General features: G+C 39.2%; 1 protein-coding gene across 7 annotated transcripts in view; it reads right to left on the bottom strand.

Moving 5' to 3' along the window:
- The window catches only part of Grik1 (glutamate ionotropic receptor kainate type subunit 1), a 384,549-nt gene that overhangs the window by 26,608 nt on the left and 340,121 nt on the right, over positions 1 to 17,820 (bottom strand). For 6 of the 7 annotated variants that reach the window (XM_041678559.1, XM_041678562.1, XM_041678563.1 and 3 more), the window contains 2 exons: positions 15,523 to 15,641; positions 10,906 to 11,123 (listed from right to left, as the gene is read on the bottom strand). In XM_041678559.1, the coding sequence (XP_041534493.1) occupies positions 10,906 to 11,123; positions 15,523 to 15,641 (337 nt within the window). The remainder of the gene's footprint in view (positions 1 to 10,905; positions 11,124 to 15,522; positions 15,642 to 17,820) is intronic. The other variant, XM_041678564.1, reaches the window with a different exon arrangement.

Here is a 17,820-nt window from a genome sequence, read left to right as displayed (position 1 = left end):
GGATGCAAATGCTCTCTTCTAGTCAATATTCAAATCAGAAGGATCTCCCTAATATATATAAATTTCTTATTGCAATCATATTTTAGATAACAAGGTCTGCATATCTCATTTTAAAGTGTTCTATGATTTTCATGTCTTTTATGCAGCTTTTTGGTAGAATCAATAATAGACTATATATATGACAGATTATATATGCATCTATACATAGACCCCATTACCTCATTATCTTCTTTTCTTTGTTAAAACATACTGCCTACATTTCCATATTGCTTAGATATGAATTTCCATTCTTTTGAATAGTGATCTATGATTAGGCATTTTACATTTTTACTCTGTAATTTCCATAACGTTTCAAGTTTTTCCCCTGAATTTGTCTTCATTTGCATCAGCACACCCTTCCATTTATTTCAAAGATGAATGTCATCATGGAAATTACGGATGGTTTCAAGCTAAAGCCAGTTCTGACACATGTAGATGCCTTGGTATGGGCAGGGCCTGGAGACACGAAATGAAGTAGTTTTGTAATCGGCTCTGGTAGTTTGTTTATGCTCAGACATTCTCAGAATTCATTTGGCTCTTAGGTCTATTTAAGACTTGGGTTAATAGAATAGGCCTCATGAGTTGGCGTGGAGAGAGACAGATGGCTTTGGATAGGATTGTTAGACATTTGAAGAGCCCCCTGAGAAAGATCTTGTGAGACAGATAGCAATTCAGTACTCATACCTTGTACTTGGTGATGTTTTATGAGACCCATTCTGTCATGATGAAGCCCCTAGGACTTACTCCACAGCCCCAGGAGACCTGAAAATTGGAGCTCATGTCTCCATAACAAAGGTGTGTGCTGGCTGCTGGCCGATTCTTCATTTGTTGTGTGGTTTCAGCCTTAAAGAGTTTGATACGTCTAAGTTTTTAGCGAAGAGATGAGCTACTTATGCAAAGGCTGGGAGGTCGCCTTTTTTTTTTTTTTACAGCAAAGTATTCCTTCCTCAGAAAATTACCTTAAGGGGAAATAATTTTCTTTGAAGTATGACAATTTAAAGCTATCTGAAACTTTAGAGATAGATTCACCTAAACTATTATTTTTATAGATGAGGAACTTGCAGTACAGACTGTTTGGAGACTCCAGAAAGTAACAATGAAAGTTACTATCAGAACTAATCCTAGACCCCAGGAACTGCGCCTGTTCATTCAGTGTTCCTTCCCGTGGTCCTTGCTGACCTGGTAGGGTAGATGTCAACATCACCAGAATTCTTTGACAGTGACTTTAATCTTGTTTGATCTACACTCACAAACACAACATTTATTAAAGGTCTGGCATCCTCTGGAGGCCTTTTGGCTATTTGGTTTTTTTGTTGGTACAGCATAGACATCAGTTTCCAAGTAAAAATTTCACAGAACATTTGGTATTTCATTATTTTAAATTTTATTAAATTGAAATGTCTTTGTTAGAAAATTGGGATTTTTCTCTGTAGAAGTAGGAGGAAGAAAATAAATTTCTATCCTTGCCGACATAAGGGGGAAGCATGCAGGGACCTTCAAGTCACACAGTCACTTGGAAATAGTGGATTTTCATCATTGGATATCTACCAAGAGAAATTTGCTGGGAAATCTCTCTCTCTCTTAAGGATTCTCCAAGTCCATGGCTCTGTTCCCTAGATCAGGCCCTTTGTATAACAGGTCCTGGGAGAAAGGCCCCATAAAGGTCACAGTTGGTAGGCAGATGAGCCACTACCAAACCGAGGACTCTTTCCCTCTTAGCACTGAGTTTTAACCACCATAATGCTGTACTCAGGCAGATTTATTTTTTGTCTGGCCCTAAAAGAACAATTTCAGAGTAAATTTGGTGTTTACCTTTTAATAGAGAATTTTATTAGTTGTCAAGATGAAAATCTTAATACCTCTTAAAACTATGAGTATGCCTTGCCAAAAATTATTTTAAATGTTAAAAGACCCAATGAAGCATTTGAATGAAAAGGCTGGGTGTTCTTCCTCTCCTAAGCCTGTTCCAGACGTAGATTTAAGAGTCAGCCTCCTCCCTCATCAGCTCGAAGAGCAATCAGGGTTCCCTGACTTGATCGGGGGAGGGGGAGGGAAATGGGAGGCGGTGGCGGGGAGGAGGCACAAATCCTTAATAAATAAATAAATTAAAAAAATAAAAAAATAAAAACAGTGATGAGAAACATAAAAAAAAAAGAGTCAGCCTCCTGAATCACTCCACATAATACATAGACTATTAAAGCATGAGGACAGTGATCACCTCTCATTTCACTCAATATGTCCAAAGTCAATTAGAATTCCCATATTCTTAGAGGACACAGGCTTAGATAAATTCGTTGTCATGGCTCAGCCTGATTATATTTCCATCTTTATGTTGATAAACACGGGTGATGGATGTTAAGCATTTCATTAGTTAGAAGGCAGAGTCACTGTAACAATGTTGATGATTACTTCTTCCTTTGTGCTTTGTAGTGCTCGCAGGCTGAGTACGCCCAAGGTGGTGACTTTCAATGTGTATGTGGGCATTAAAAACTGTTGAGAATAGTGATAGCAATGAGCACAGACAATGCTTACATGTTGCATGCACTCATTCATTTAATTGGAGAGGTACCGTTAGGCTGTCTGCTCCACAGATGTAGAAATAGAATATCACACTGAAAAGTAATAAAGCTAGGGTCTCATTTTAGCACTCTTGTTCCAGAGTCTAGGTTCTTAGTCAAAGGAAATTGTTTGTTTGAATGGAAAATCCATGAAACTCATAGGCAGGTGAATATTTTAACGGGCCTAACTCATGTTCTAAAGAAATCACCTAAGTGTTTGTAAGGTGCACTCTGCTGTAGAGGGATGCTCAAGATCTTGCACTTTGCATATCATATCTTGAGAGTATTTAATGACTTTCAACAGATTCTATTCATTTGGACAAGAACTCTGTGTCTCAAGAAGTGCAGCAGCAGTTGGGATCTGGAAGATAATGTGGATATTGTTTGTATTTTCCCTAGACTTTTGTAGCATTTTGTTTTTCCTATAGTTCTGTTCTCAGCTGCTGGCTTGTCATGGCAGGATATGAGAGGTGAGAGCTTTGCAGTACAGGATGCTTTTAAGATGGCTAGAACCTCCATTTTCTAGAAATATCTTTCTGATGTTTCATTTCTATTGAGGTAAGTATTGCTTATCACAGTGTTTCTCCAACCAAGTTATAGGGCACCTACAGGGAAAATATATGATCCTATTATTCAGTAGAATCAATATCTATAAAATCCAGCTTTGGGCCAGAGTATTTGAAAGTCTTATGTTCACAAATGTTTACACATGTTTTCCTTACTTATTTTCATAATCCTACACATGTGCATATTAGGAATAAGTTATTGAGACTTTCTCTTTGGCATTGTCAAAAGTGACCTTATAAATGTGCAATGTGTCATACAGAGCAAATCAATAATCAAAATAATTCTGTGTTAAGTCTTTTCAGTAGACTACTGAGAAATACTAATCTTAAAAAGTACCTTTAAATATCAACAAAAGATATTGACAATTCAGAATCCAAGGTTATGAAGCCAGCATACAGAGGGGAATTCCCTGCCTGAAACACAGCTGTTTCACTTAGTACAATGAAATTTCATTAAATGATAATATCTCACACCATGTGGAAACTTGATTTAATTTAGCAATAATCAATTGAAGGAAGACTATTAGAAGAGAGTCTGTGATGCAGTGGGGACTCTGTCTTTCCAGGTACGCTGATTTTGTCTGATCATACCCTCACTGTGAATCAATAGAAACCTATGGCATTTGAACATTCTCTGAAGCTACACAATTCATTGGTTCCCTTTGGGGAATTCTCCTGGTGAGACTTAAACATCTTTGCTCAATTATGTCTCACATTTCTCTCCCATCCACAGTTAAAGACTGGTATATTACAAGCAATATGCCACACTTTTTAAAAGGTTAGGTTAACTTAAAGTCATTTTTTCCCAAGCGAATACATTTTTATCTTCTGACACTGGAGGTAAAGGAACTTGCATTTTCAAACAAGAAGATCTTAAAGGAAGAATGTCTTTCAGGGTGGAAAAGGTTGAGGGATTTCTCTCATTTTCTGTTTCCTGGTGGTTTTGTCTGAACTCTGTCTCCCTGCAATAGCATCAGTTCCACAGGTGTTGGGCTCAGTGACCTTCTTGAAATAGTCTTTGCTTTGCTGATGGCACTAGCCACTTACTGCAAAGAGATTATACTGGCTACAGCTCCTAATTCCCACAGCTGGTCCAAAGTCCCCAGACCATGAAAGCCTGAAATGGCAAGTCTGTGATGATTATTTTAAAACCCATTTTATCCAAGTCGTTTTAGACAGAATCTCGATCTAATCTCTGTAATCCCCTGGCTTGAGTCCGAGAAGACAGTGATTTGTTACAAGGCAAGACTCTACTGAGAAGTCCTTCTTACATGACTATTTCATAGCCAATTTGGCCCATGGGAATTCTGTTCGCCCCTCGTCCTGATGTTGCAATGTAAGCTTAGTGTATTTAGCAGGTTGTGTGTGACACATTTGTCTATTGCAGTTCCTGTCTCCAGGCTTTGCAGAAGGTTTAAGCCTTTCCCCCTCCTATTTTCTACCATGCATCCTCGGTGCTGACATCATGGAGCTGCTGGAAAGATACTGAGCTGGATTCAGTTGAATTGCCCTGCTGAGTTCTAAGGGTAGCTGCTCCCCCGGCTGCTCACCTACCATTTGGGATATGGTTCTGCGAAGGCGATGCATGTGCTCAGGAAAGGTTTTCAATGGGGTTTCTTTGAATTTCTTTTTCAGATTTTGGGTCTTGGCACTGGCTTGGGATTTAAGAGAAGGCACTTTTTTTCCCCTAGAGATTGCTGAGCAAAAAGGCTGAACAAAGACCAGAGCAGAGTAATTTGAAGTCTGCAGAGAGTGAACCTGAGAGCACTTTTAGAGTTAAAACTTCATGATAACGGTGATAGCTTCGAAATTGCTTACCATTTGCTAAAGAATTGTGTAAGCATATTACCTTCATTAAGTCATGTAACCCTGAATATAATCTCGTGTTTTAGACATTAGCTTCAATTTGCAGTCGGGGAAGTTAAGGTATGGAGAATTGAAGCAATTTGTCAAGGTCTACGTAGCTAACTAGCCAGAGTCAGATCTGAATCCAGGCTGTATGGCTTCAGATGGGGAAAGTCTTACTTTATATCCTAGCCTTTGATATTAGTCAAATTTCCTGAAATGACCTATAGTATTCCTCATCTGTATTAAAAACAATACTTTCTCTGGGATGGGGGTTATGGTAAATAATTGTTTTAAGCCTCAAGTGTCTCTTAGAGCTTTGCACAAAGATTATTTGGGATAAAAATGTGACTTGTTACATTGCCACGGTGACACCAGAGATAGGCTCTTTTCTTTGTTTAATAAGGCAATTAACAGAGTTGCAGCAAGGAAAAAGGACAGCTTTGTGCATGTGTATCTTCTCTAGTTTCTATGAGCTAGGAGACAGTCATGTCCTAGTACACCCTTGATGGAAGGAAAGGTTAATTGGATGTTGTGGCTACCAGTTCTTTTTGGTAGAAAGTGCAGGCACAGGTTAAGTAGGGTTTAACTGTTCTTTGATTCTGCCCCCTGTGATGTTGATTGTGGCCCCAGAAAGTCAGAAGATCAGTGAGAGCCTTACCTGTTCAGAGTATTGCAGTGATTAAAGGGAACAAGTCATTAACCAGTAGAACAGAGGACAGCAACATGGTAGCTAATACAGGGGTGTTAAGCACCTTTATCACAAATACCAACAAAATAGGGTGTTGACAGTGTCTGCTGAAGTCTATTGAATTACTGAATTATGAATTTTCTGACTTACAAATTTTGTTATAAATAAAGTCTTGATAAGCAGACACCCAATTTCCTAATCATCCTCAGCAGTACCAGGACAGCTGGTGAAGAACTTGGCCTTTCCCTAATCATGACTTGCTAATTGTCCTTGTGATGAATGTCACACTTTGATCAAATAGACTGTTATATGATCCATGCTGATTAAAACTTTAAGACTCAGAGTGCCCACGAACTTGTAGAAGTATAGTATATAGTAAGTATTATTAGTTCCCGGACCTTGGCCAAAAAAATACAGTTGCTGTTTTCCTTGTGGGCAATGCCATATTGCTAGAATATCAGGATGTCTGTTTAAAGCTTTCTAAAATTTGGGAAATGTATGCTGTGTTTCCATCCCCCTCCCTCCTTCCCCCGTATGCCTCGTCTTTGATGACCAGTGTGTTTCCACATACAAATGGCACAATGAAAAAAAAATGGACACCTCCCTCATCTCAGATATATACAGGGCCCAGCTTTTGCTTAAAAAACGTCAGCTGGGGACTGAAAAGATGACTCTGCACTTAGAACATTTCTTGCTTAGATAACCTGAGTTAGGTTCTCAGCACCCACACTGGGCAGCTCCCACTGCCAGTAATTCTAGTTCCAGAGGATGCTATACCATCTTTTTGCTCCTATGAGCATTTTTACTCATGCACACACATACACAAACGCAGAGACTCATGAACACACACACTAAAATTACACATCTTTAAAAACCCCAAAGTTTACCTAAATCTAGATAATGGAACAAACAAACTCACTTGGACGATTTTAGCAACAAAAAAATGTGTTGAGTTTTAAAAAAATGAGAATTGAATACAGACATTTTAGAGTGTAAGATATCATGCTGTTTGTAAGAACAAAAAAGTCTAGAAGAAAATGTCAATGGGTATTTATTTAAATTTTTGCAAGCAATTTTCGGCCGCATTTTGGAGACAACACTTTAGTGAAAACATCCCTTGAGAATAGGGCTTGGCAGCAATGTTATTTGGAAAGCTTTTGCTATTAAATTGTTGTAAGTTGCTTTTATTTTAATTGCTATTGTAGAAGTAGAATTATTCTGGGTTAGTGAGATGGCTCAGAGGGTAAAGGCACTTGTCACCAACCTGATAATCTGACTTTGATCTATGGGACCCACATGGAGAGGGGAGAGGACAGCTCCTGTACATTGTCCTGTGACCTCCACATTCTCCATAGCATGCGTGTATGTACACACACACACATACACACACGCACACACTAAATAGATATATAAATAAATAATAGATACATAAATGTAAAATACCAAAACAAAACCCCTGCTTATGGTCTGGAGAGCAAATGTGAGGCATCAGTGTGTTTTGTTAATAACCGTGGCCCTTACAATGGCCCATTCTTTAGTTCTGGAATGATTTGAATCAACCTTGGAAATAAAGGGACAGGTTGTAATCACTGGGGTGCTGCAGAAGGCTGTGCTGTTCTGGGAAAAAGACATTCGTTGCACTGCAATGAGATGTGAAAATGTCATTTTCGTGATTGAGTGGTCTCTCTGCTTCTGCTTCAACCACCAGCTAGGGTAGACCAAATCCTACCACTCAGAAGAGGTTCTTGCTTTTACTTAAGAGGCAAAGGCAGGGAGAAGGGAGGCCGGGAGGCACAGTAAGAGTGACATTGGTAGGATTGATGCCTTCTGCTTGTAACTACTGCCACTCAGTGACTGAGCTCTCTGGATGGAAACCATCCAGACGGCTAAGAGGCTGGAATAGTTCTTTCCCTTGTAGAACAATCTAGATTATGAACTCTTGAATGTGTGCCCTCTGAAGCTGTCTGAGAGCTTGCTTCCCTCAAGGGGAAGCAAAATCAGATTCAGTCCTTGTTTTTCCCTTTGCAAATGAATTCCTTCTTGATAAACAGAGTTCCTGGGCCACAGGCTGATGTGTAAAGTGAAGACATTGGCAAACAGGGACTCTTTATCTGTAGGTCGGTGTTTCTAGCCACCTATCTTTTTTTTTGTGTGTGTGGTTGTATATGTTTTTTCACACGTGTGTGGTTTGCGTTGTGTGTATGTATATGTGCACGTGTGTTTGTGTGTATGTGGTTTGTGTGCATGTGTGTGTGTTGTTTCTGTCTCTCATTTCTTTTGAAGGATTTGCTTAAATGTTTACTTATTTACCATGAACTTGTTTTCTAAGTACCCACTCTGTAACAGTCACTAGTTTGTACCTTATATGTATTTTCAGACTACCCTGCTGTGTACCAGTCACTAGACTGGGTTCTGGTGATGTAAAACAAAAGACTAGGTCTCCACCCTTGAGGAACAAACTTCTTAGCATTCTCTGGGGTCTGACTTAGTTTTGGTAAAGTTAGGTCAGGTCTACTGTTCGGAGCAGTCCTCCTCCATTGGTAGTGTGCATCTGAAAGTCCTTGGGGACCCTTCTGCTCACCTATTGTCATCAGCCTTCTCTCTTGGTGGCAACCATTGTGACTGTGGGAAGATGGGATACCAGAGCCACCCATTTCCCTGTCCTTCAAGATTGCATGAAAATTCACAGCAACAAACTTTGGATAGACGTAGTTTTGTTTGGTGCGTTTCCCTCTGTCTCATCTGCCTGAGACTTCCCTTGTTTATGGCAAAAACAACAATGAAGTTCACTTTGGCACACTTCACAATTCTGATTTTCAAAAAATACTAAACTTTTAGAAACTATGGAAGTCTTATACTCAAAAATAACTATTATTCTTTAAATATCACTCTGTAAGGGAGATGTAATCTCTTTGATGTATACAGTGATTAAATTAGTCACTTTGTCCTTAAGAGGAAAATAAGTTTAAAAAATTTTCGTGCTATATAAGAAAACCGTATTACTACTCTTTTACATTAGTCTGGTCCTTAATAAACCTCTAGCTATGCTTACTCCACATCAGTCTGTTCTTATTGCGATTATTGCTAAAATTCTTCACTTAGGCAATGAGTGCACACTGCGCTACAGTGATGCGCCCGCTTTGTCCTCCTTCTGGCATTTTTGTTTCTAAGTTAGTAGACCTCACAAGTCCACTCAGCTTGGACTGACATCTATGTCTGTAAGAATCCAAGTGTGAACTTTGCAGAGGGGTCTTCAGGACCTGTTCTGGTCCAAAGGTTTCTGTTTACTCAAGCTCATTTTCCTGTACCACCAACGTTTATTTTCACTATTTTTTTAAATAAAATAAGTTAGCAGGAAAAGTATTCTCTTTCATCCGGAAATAAACACAAGTTCTGTTGGTTCTCTTACCTCTTCTCTTCATCTCCCTGACGCCCTTCTACCCCTCACTTCCAGCCTCCTTCTGCTTTCATGTCACTTGTGCCTTACTTCCTGGAGACCTCTCTACCCTCCTGCTATCCTTCCTAGTTCCACAGACCATCCACTTACATACACATGTAGACATTCTGCACTAGGAGCACATATGACATGCAATATTCCATTGTTGTTGTCCAGAATGTTTTCTTCCTTCCCAGCTTTAACCATTCTCCTACAAACACCATCATTTCATTTCTCTTTAAAGCCAAATGAAATTCCCCTGCATGTGTGCACCGCATGTCACCATCCATTCCTCTGTTGATGGATATCAAGGCCGGTCCATTCCTTTGCCTTTGTGAAGAGAGTTATCTTGAGTGTGGGTGTCCTGGTACATCTGCAGTAGGTTGTAGAGATTTTGGGTATATGCTCAACAGTGGCACAGTGGGGGGGACATGGTAGTTCTGTTTAATTTTTTGAGACACCTATGTTCTGATTTCCAGAACGGCTATATTATTTTTCACTCTCACCAGAAGTGAGTGAGATTCCCTCTTTCTCCTTACTCTTGTCAACATTGATTGTTATTTTTTTTTCTTGGTGGCAGCCAATTATAGCTGTGGTGAGATGGGATACTGGATGAATTTAAACTTGTATTTCTGAGTTCATCAGTGTTTCTTGACAGAAGGCTGAAGGCCCTGTGCTGGAAAGGACTCGACTCATGACAACACAAGGGGTTCAGCTAGCTTCTGGAATTCTTGTCTCCTACATCATAAAGCAAAGGGTCACACCTCATGATTACTAAACCTACTGGGTCTACTAGAATTCATTTTATGGGAGTTATATTTCCTGAGATTTGATAATAAAAATACCAAGGCTTACTTCATAAGCAAGGTGAAAATCAGTTTTATTATTGTTATCACTAATTAAAAAGACCTGGACAGTGAAATGGACTCGGTTATAAAACCCAAACCAGTTTGACATCATTCTTCTTTGATGCCCATAAAATATTTATGGTTCCTGGAAAGCTGTAGATGTGGCTAGCTCCCTGAGATGTTTTTGGTTTAATTCTACAACTTAGTTCCAATATCAACATTTTTTGGTCACATGCTTTACCTTGTAAGTATCAAACAGAAGATAAAATAATGTTATTTAAATCTTCACTTTGTGGATGCATCATTAGATTGCATCCAGGAAGCATCATTATTCAAATATAAAGGCCAGAGAAGGGGCAGTGATGTGGTCTGTGTAAGGACACTTGCTGCCAAGTCTGATGACTCAAATTCAGTCTCTGAAGCCCAGAGACCTGAGGAAATGGACTCCTACAAGTTATCGTCTGGCTACCACATGTGTGCCATGGTGTGTGTAGACAGTCAGATGCACAGTAAATAAATACACGTAAAAAATTAAGGCCAGGGAAATATATTAATCTTTAGATTTGAGTGTGTTAAGTTGGTGATAGGGCTGAGTGTGGCGAGATTTGAGAGGTGAAGGCAAGAGGATCATGAGTTCAAGGCTTGCCTTAGTTACATAATGTGTGTTTGAGGCCACCCTGGAAACTCTGCTTTAGAAAACAAAAACCAAATAAGTAAACAGACAAACAAAATATGGATTGAAGGAGTGACTGAAGATCTTTGTGGTGAGGATGTAGTTCCTTATAATGAGATTTTGACATTAAAAATTCATTTCATTAGAAACATTGTCCAATATCTTTTCTCTAGCTGAAGAGACTTTTGTTTTTCTCCACCACCATGCGAAGATGAGATAAGCCCTAAGAAGGCTTCGCCAAGTTCTTACCTTGAAGAAGGTCATTGTTGAGCCATCTTTGACTGCTCCGTATTCTATCTTGGTTTGTTTCGCCAGATCGTCAGCGGAATCGATGGGAGATTCCATCCTCTCTACTGTCAAGAAGGCAGCCAGGTTGGCAGTGTAGGATGAAATGATGATTAGGGTGAAAAACCACCATATTCCTCCAACTATTCTGGTCGATAGAGCTTTGGGCATCAGCTCTGATCCTGCGACAGCATCATCAGAGTTAGGGAGTTACACCAAGTCGGTAAGCAAACGGAGACTCACGCAGGTCCTATCTAAGGGGGAGGACCTCTTCAAAGCCTGTCTTGCATGAAGATGAAATGAATGTGTTTTCTAGAAATGGAACAAAATTCAAGTGGTCTCTTCCTTAAGTTTTACTTATGATTATTAGTTATTACTTCTGCTTACAATGTAAGTAGTCAGAGCTGATGGCCTTGAGATGCTTTTAGCCCCCAAGATAGACTCTCTAAAATGTATTTAGCTGCTTAAAAGTGAAGAATTTATCTCCAAGACTTCTGATCTTATTACTGGCTAATGCATTATTTAGAGTGAAGTAAGATATTCTAGGTTTTTATATAATGATGAAAATGGTAACTACTTATTTTTATTTAAGGTTAAGCTATGTGAGAAACTTTCAAAAGGTTACAGATCAGCCCAGTTATAACATGCTACTTTCAAAAAAAATGATTGGAAATTCTCAGATAATGTGAAATGAAGCTTAGACACACTTATTTGTGGGTGATTCACTTTTTGTTTCAGGTTCCTCTTAAGGAAACAATATGGGTTTTTTTTTTCCCTCTAATTTGCAGTCTTGTTTGGCTGAAATAAAATACATTCTTCAAAAGGCATATTGCCCTTAAATAATTGGCTCCGAAGCTGGCTGTTTTCCCATGTGGAGAGATGTTGTGTCTGGTAGGAATACTTGTTTTAGTTACCATTCAGGCTGCTGTTGCTTTTAAAAGGTAGCATGGAGATATTCAATATGTGTTTCCTGTGAAAAGCCTCCTCTTTCTATTGGTTCTGTTGTCAGACATCCTGATGAGCCTAGCTCATCTTTGAGCTTAGCTGCCTACATCCCAAGCAGTCCAGCTGGAAGGGACCTGAAGTGCAGTTGAGTTCACACCAGTTGATCTGATTCCTGACTGCACTTCAGTTAGTCGTCCATTTGCCTGTAACCTGCCCTTGGCGATGTGCTTAGCATTCCTGCTATGAACCTGAGGTCACGGCAGAGCCCCCATTGAAAATCCCAGAGACCCAAATGTTTGAGTGTTAGGGGATTGGACATAGGGTTTTGAGGATTTTTTCTTTATACTGGTTGGGTGTCTTGACATCATGTCAGTACTAATGGTGTGAGATGGAAAGAAAATTTGGGGCTTTCTAGTCTGCCACTGAATGAGTTTATGCTCAGGTTCAATCTACAAACTGACACACACAGTGCTCATGGAATCAAAACCAGCACAAAGCCGGTGATAAGGAGATGCAGGCTGGCAGAGTGTCTGGGCTTTGAATACAGAAATATCCTTTTAATGCTCAGTGTCTCTGCGGGGCTTGCTTCCCTCCGATGAGATAAAGGCTTTGACTGTAGTTTGCATTCCCTCTTTTGTTTGTTTGAATTTCGGTGTATAACATTACACAAATTTGTAACCGTTTCCATTAAATTGCCTCCAAGGATTTAGCAGAATAATCTGACGCTGTTGTTTTCATCTTGTGGTGTAAGGACTTACATGCCTGTGGGTTTGTACACTTGAAGCCCAAGGTTGCCTTGTATCTTTGTGCTTAATTGATCTAGCAGCCTTGTGGCAATGTGATATTATTTTAGATCTTTAGTTAGCTGCCATTAAAACACCATTATCTTATAAAATAGCCATGGGAGATGAATATCTCATTATAGATACATTTTTTTCTTGGCTCATAGGTACAGAGTTTCTGTTAGCAGTTTATCCTTTTGTTATTTTGCTGCATTTATAAAAATATAGCTTTCAACTTATCTGTATGCACATATTGTGTTTTGCATGGAAGTAGAAAAGGACTTACAGATGAACCACCATTTGGCATGTAAATATAAATTTGTATTTTTTGACTTTAAAATAAATATTTTTAATTTTAAAAGAATTCTCTAAAATTTAGGGCAAAATGTAGCAACCTAATGGAATTGCATTTTAAGCTCTCATTAATGGTATTAATGAAATTTCTCAATATTCCTTTGCATTGTTTTAAAAAATTGTATAATTTTGCTAATTTCTTAATTCTTAATGTTATGTGATATGTTTCAAAATGGTGTCCCTCAAGAAGAGATGATTTGAGCATGCTCAGTACCCTAGAGGATGAAGGCATGAAAGCAGTGATAGCACAGAGTAAAGCACCACTGGAAAATACTCAGGTTGGGACAATACTTGCTGAAGTCTCTTTAGTGCCTTTTATGGCAGACATGACAGCCAATCCTGATCCAGACTTTGCTCAGGCTCTGTAGAAAAGAGAAAGTCTGATCATCACATTAAAAAGAGAAATGAAACAAAGTGGTTTCCAATGTAATACAATGACAGGCTTCTGCACACAGGAGAGAGCACGACGGAGAGAGAGAGTAGCTACCTGGTCCAATGCCATGTGTCAGGGGCAGATGTACTAACAGTCACAAATACTGCACTGGGCAATGCTTCTTGCACGGTAGGATGTTTGTCAACTTCTTGAAGACAAGCAGAGTCTGGCTGGGGCTGACTGTCATGTATCCAAGGTAGTGGTAACTAACAGACACTGCACCCCACAGTTTGCTGTGGATGCTGGTAAACTCCAAATGAGGGAACATATGAGAGGGGTTTTAAATGGATACATGTACATGACAGCGGCATACGCCTGCATAGGTCTCCAGCATGGCCAGTGAAACCTATATGCATTTGATTTTCATTCTATTGCTGGAAAAGGCAACTTGTAGGGATGGGAGGAGGCCTCCTTCATTCTGAGAATAATTGCTCACACGATAATTACCTTAAAGAATTAAATACACTGGGTAAGCAAGACACAGCTTCTAATGGGGTGTCTTGTGGGATTTATAGCTCTGTCTTATGCTCTAAATTCATGCCAGTGATTTCTACTAAATCTGGCTGTGTCTACGCCCATTTAACAGTCCCCACATAAACTATGCATGACTGCACAGAAAGAAGTGTCCATTTCTTAAATTATGTGGTATTTCAATACCAATAACCAACATGCATGTTTATTTTCCATCTCTCCCTCCCTCTCTCCTCTGTCTCTGTCTCTCTGTCTCTGTGTCTCCATCTCTGTCTCTCTCTCTGTCAGATTCACGGAAAGTAAACATTTCAAATGATATGATAGCGACATCCTAATGAAAAACCTTAAGTTGACTTTCAAATCACGCACAAGTTTAATGTATATCCCATTTGGGTTTCTTTTGACAATTTATTTTGTAGCTTATTGTCAAATGAAAAGATAGTTCAAACACAGCAGCATCTGTGCCTTATGATTTTTTTAAAATTAATTCATTTAATCTTAGAAATATTTGATAGACCATATGCCTGAAATCAAAGCTGAAGAAAATCCACAAACGAGGTGGATTTATTCCAAAAGTTAAAACTTCTTTATCTCCCACAACAAAAACAAGAATCTCTGAAATCATAGAGAAAGGGAAAATATATAACATCTTTTCAGTTTCAGTTTTATTTCTCTAGCCTCTAGTTTATTGTTGCTATGGTTACCAGTTGAAGAAGATTGTAAAAGTTATTGGGTGGCTAAGGTGAATCTCTGTAGAGTTTCTCAGAGTAATTAGGTGCAGTGCTAGGGCCTGTTAACAACTGGAAGAATCCAAGTGAATTCAGACTTTAAGGGGTTTAAATTCCATTCCATTTAAACCTCTGACTTGGCACTTTATGACGAGGAAGCAAAAGATGGTCATGTCTACCTACGGAAATGCATTTATTTTATTTTTTTTTTAAAGTCTAAGGTTTTGTGATGGATAACCATCACTGTTAACTTGACACAGTTTTGAGTCACCTTAGAGACATATCTCTTAAGATGTCTACAGAGATGTTCCAGAGAGGTTTGGTTGAGGAGGGGAGACCTTGAATGTAAGAAGTACCTTCCTATAAGTTGGGCTGTAGACTTAATGAAAAGGAGAAAGTAATAGAAACGGACAAGGTGGTCAGGGCACAGTCTTCACTGGTCTCTGTTTCCTGACTGCAGATACCATGTGACAGATGCCCGAAGCACCTGCTGCCAAGCTTCCCACACCTGATGGACTACACTTTTAATTATAAGTCACTACAGACCCTTTAATCCCTTAAACCGCTTTTAATCTGCTATTTGATTACATCAGTGAGAAAATAACTCATACAGGTTTCTTAATCTTCAATACTTGCAGGAAAATGTAAGTCCTTCTTGGAAAAAATGCTTTTTAGATACATAGCAAGGAAGCTCCCTTTAAGACCCTATCTCTGCCTTTGTCTTGATCACTGGCTAGAAAGAATATTGCTATTGTCTTGTATCCAAGGGAGTTTCGTCCTACCATCTAGTTTCATGGTGGAGTTTACCAGCATGAAAACTTGCCAGCAGACTGTGGGATGCAAGTGACAAAGTGGGTAACCGGTGTACCTTGCTGCATGAGAGCTCCAACTCCAAACCAGAAACTATTTAGCAAAGTGAAATTGTTTTCCACCACGTCTGAGTCGGGGTTGCACGGGTGGGGATTATACCACTCGTAGGGTGTAAACCTGTGGTAATTAACAGAAACAGTTTGTGAAGATCAGGTACACACATGACGCAGAGTAAAACCTGCTGAGCACTGTGGAGAACACTCCACAACTGAGCAGAAGCAGGAGGAGTGAAGGCTGTGTGCAGATACTTCCAGCTCTACTGAACCAAATGGAAAAATCCTTGGGCAAATACTCACCAGCTTCTTGTCTCAGGGTCAAACCCATTGTCTAGGATGGCACTCCTCAGACCTGTGTCTACTGAATTCTGAAATTCTGAGTTTTCATTTACTTCTAGTTTACTGAGTAACTGGGATAACTATAAAGGAAAGCTCCCACAGCTGGGCAGTGGTGGCACAGGCATTTAATCCCAGCACTCGGGAGGCAGAGGCAGGCAGATCTCTGTGAGTTCAACGCCAGCCTGGTTTACAAGAGCTAGTTCCAGGACAGGTCCCAAAGCTACAGAGAAACCCTTTTTCTAGACACCCCCTCCCCCCGAAAAAAAAAGAAAAGCTCCTGCATCTCAAGTTTTGACTGTAGCAGGGCTCAACAAGAGTGGCAGGGAATACATAGTGATTACATGCTTGAGATGTTACGTTTCTAGGTGCTATGAGGGTCATGTGCCCTCCAGGGACATTTATTGCTCCATGAACACACCCTATACAGAGTATAACATTTCACAAATGATGCAAAATAAAAAAAATGAACAAAATGGACTGAAATTGGGAGAATATCACTTATTTTAAAAATAACTATATAGAAATACAAATCTCAGTCTTTCAGTGAAAAGACAAAGTTTAAATTGGAAGGAGCACAGACCAGGTATAGGTATACACTGTATATACCAATATAGCTTATTAGCATTAACCTCAAGGCTCACAGTGGGAAATTAGAAACTCATGCTTTCCTCTTGATTTATTTTTAATTGAATTATTTTCTGAATTATGCCCCACAGTCATGCAATCACCAACTCTGGTTAGGTGTGAAGTGTTTTCTGTGGCACTATTATCGCTTGGCCTGCAAGAGACCACAAAATACAATGAATCTTCCAGGAAATCTACACAATGGATTTGACTTGACTTATCTGGCTTCAGATTGCCTCTTTATAAAATAAGGAAATATAGAAGTCTAGGAGCAATATTTAAAATAATAATCTGGGGAATTGATTACAACTTCAGTCCTTTCTGTTTCTCTAAGAATCTTTCTGACCTATGCAATCCAGAAGAGGCGCCTACTCTAGGGTCTTAGGGAACTACCCTAGCAATGTGTGTGTGTGTGTGTGTTTTAAATAAACATTGCCAGATGTTCTGCAAAGTAAACTGTAATAATTTAAAATGCAATAATTCATAGCACTGAAAGCTTTGCCATTTGTTGCCGGGCCCTTTTAAGTCAAAAAGGATTGTTAGAGTAATGTTAAAATACCCTAATGCCAATGAGAACACACGGTTGCTCTCCAAGCCGTAAGACTTCAGCTGTAAACAATAGCTGGATGCAGGTGCATCAGGGAGAACTGGGCTTAAGGAGAGTATATTATCAACAGCGAAAAACAGGACACGCTGTGAATTGTGTCAAATGAACTGGAAGATAGTTCTTCTTCATGAAAAATGTTCTCTAAAGCCCTGGACATCTTCTGCAAAGTGTGCAATGTTTTCCTGCAGAGTCTTAGGGGCATTAGGATAGCAGCTTGGTCATTTATTGCACCATAATATCCTCCAACTCTTTCCTGTGACTTTTCCTAGGGCACGCCATGCACATTCCTGTAAGCTTATGAACATAGCTTTAATTGGCAGTGCATGCCAATACATTTTAATTACTGTTGCAACAGTATAATTAAGTTTTGGATTTATACACTCTTATAACCATAGTAGTTTGCTCAGCTGAAAGAACGAATACCGATATTAATGAGCCTAATAATTGGAACAGCATGCAGACTAAAGATGATGTTACTTAAACAATATCATTGTCCCTTGTATAATAATTTTAACATATTAATTGCAATAAATTAAGAAGATTATGCATTCAAGAGTACGAGCTTTTCAAATAGACCGTAAAACCTGGCAACCACTACCCCCTGATATTCTGTTGTTTACCCACTAAATGCATGCTGATCTGTGAGCACATGTCCTTGGAATGCTGCTTTTAAATTTTTCCCTGTATAAATAGAGAAATGTTAAAATACTCTAACACTTGTAAGCAATTA

Source organism: Microtus oregoni, unplaced genomic scaffold (assembly GCF_018167655.1).
Source record: "Microtus oregoni isolate MIOR12 unplaced genomic scaffold, Mior012 000030F_ref0000283, whole genome shotgun sequence".
Classification (NCBI taxonomy): Eukaryota; Metazoa; Chordata; class Mammalia; order Rodentia; family Cricetidae; genus Microtus; species Microtus oregoni.
The sequence above is the reverse complement of the archived record's forward strand: the minus strand, read 5'-3'. Positions and strand labels throughout refer to the sequence as shown.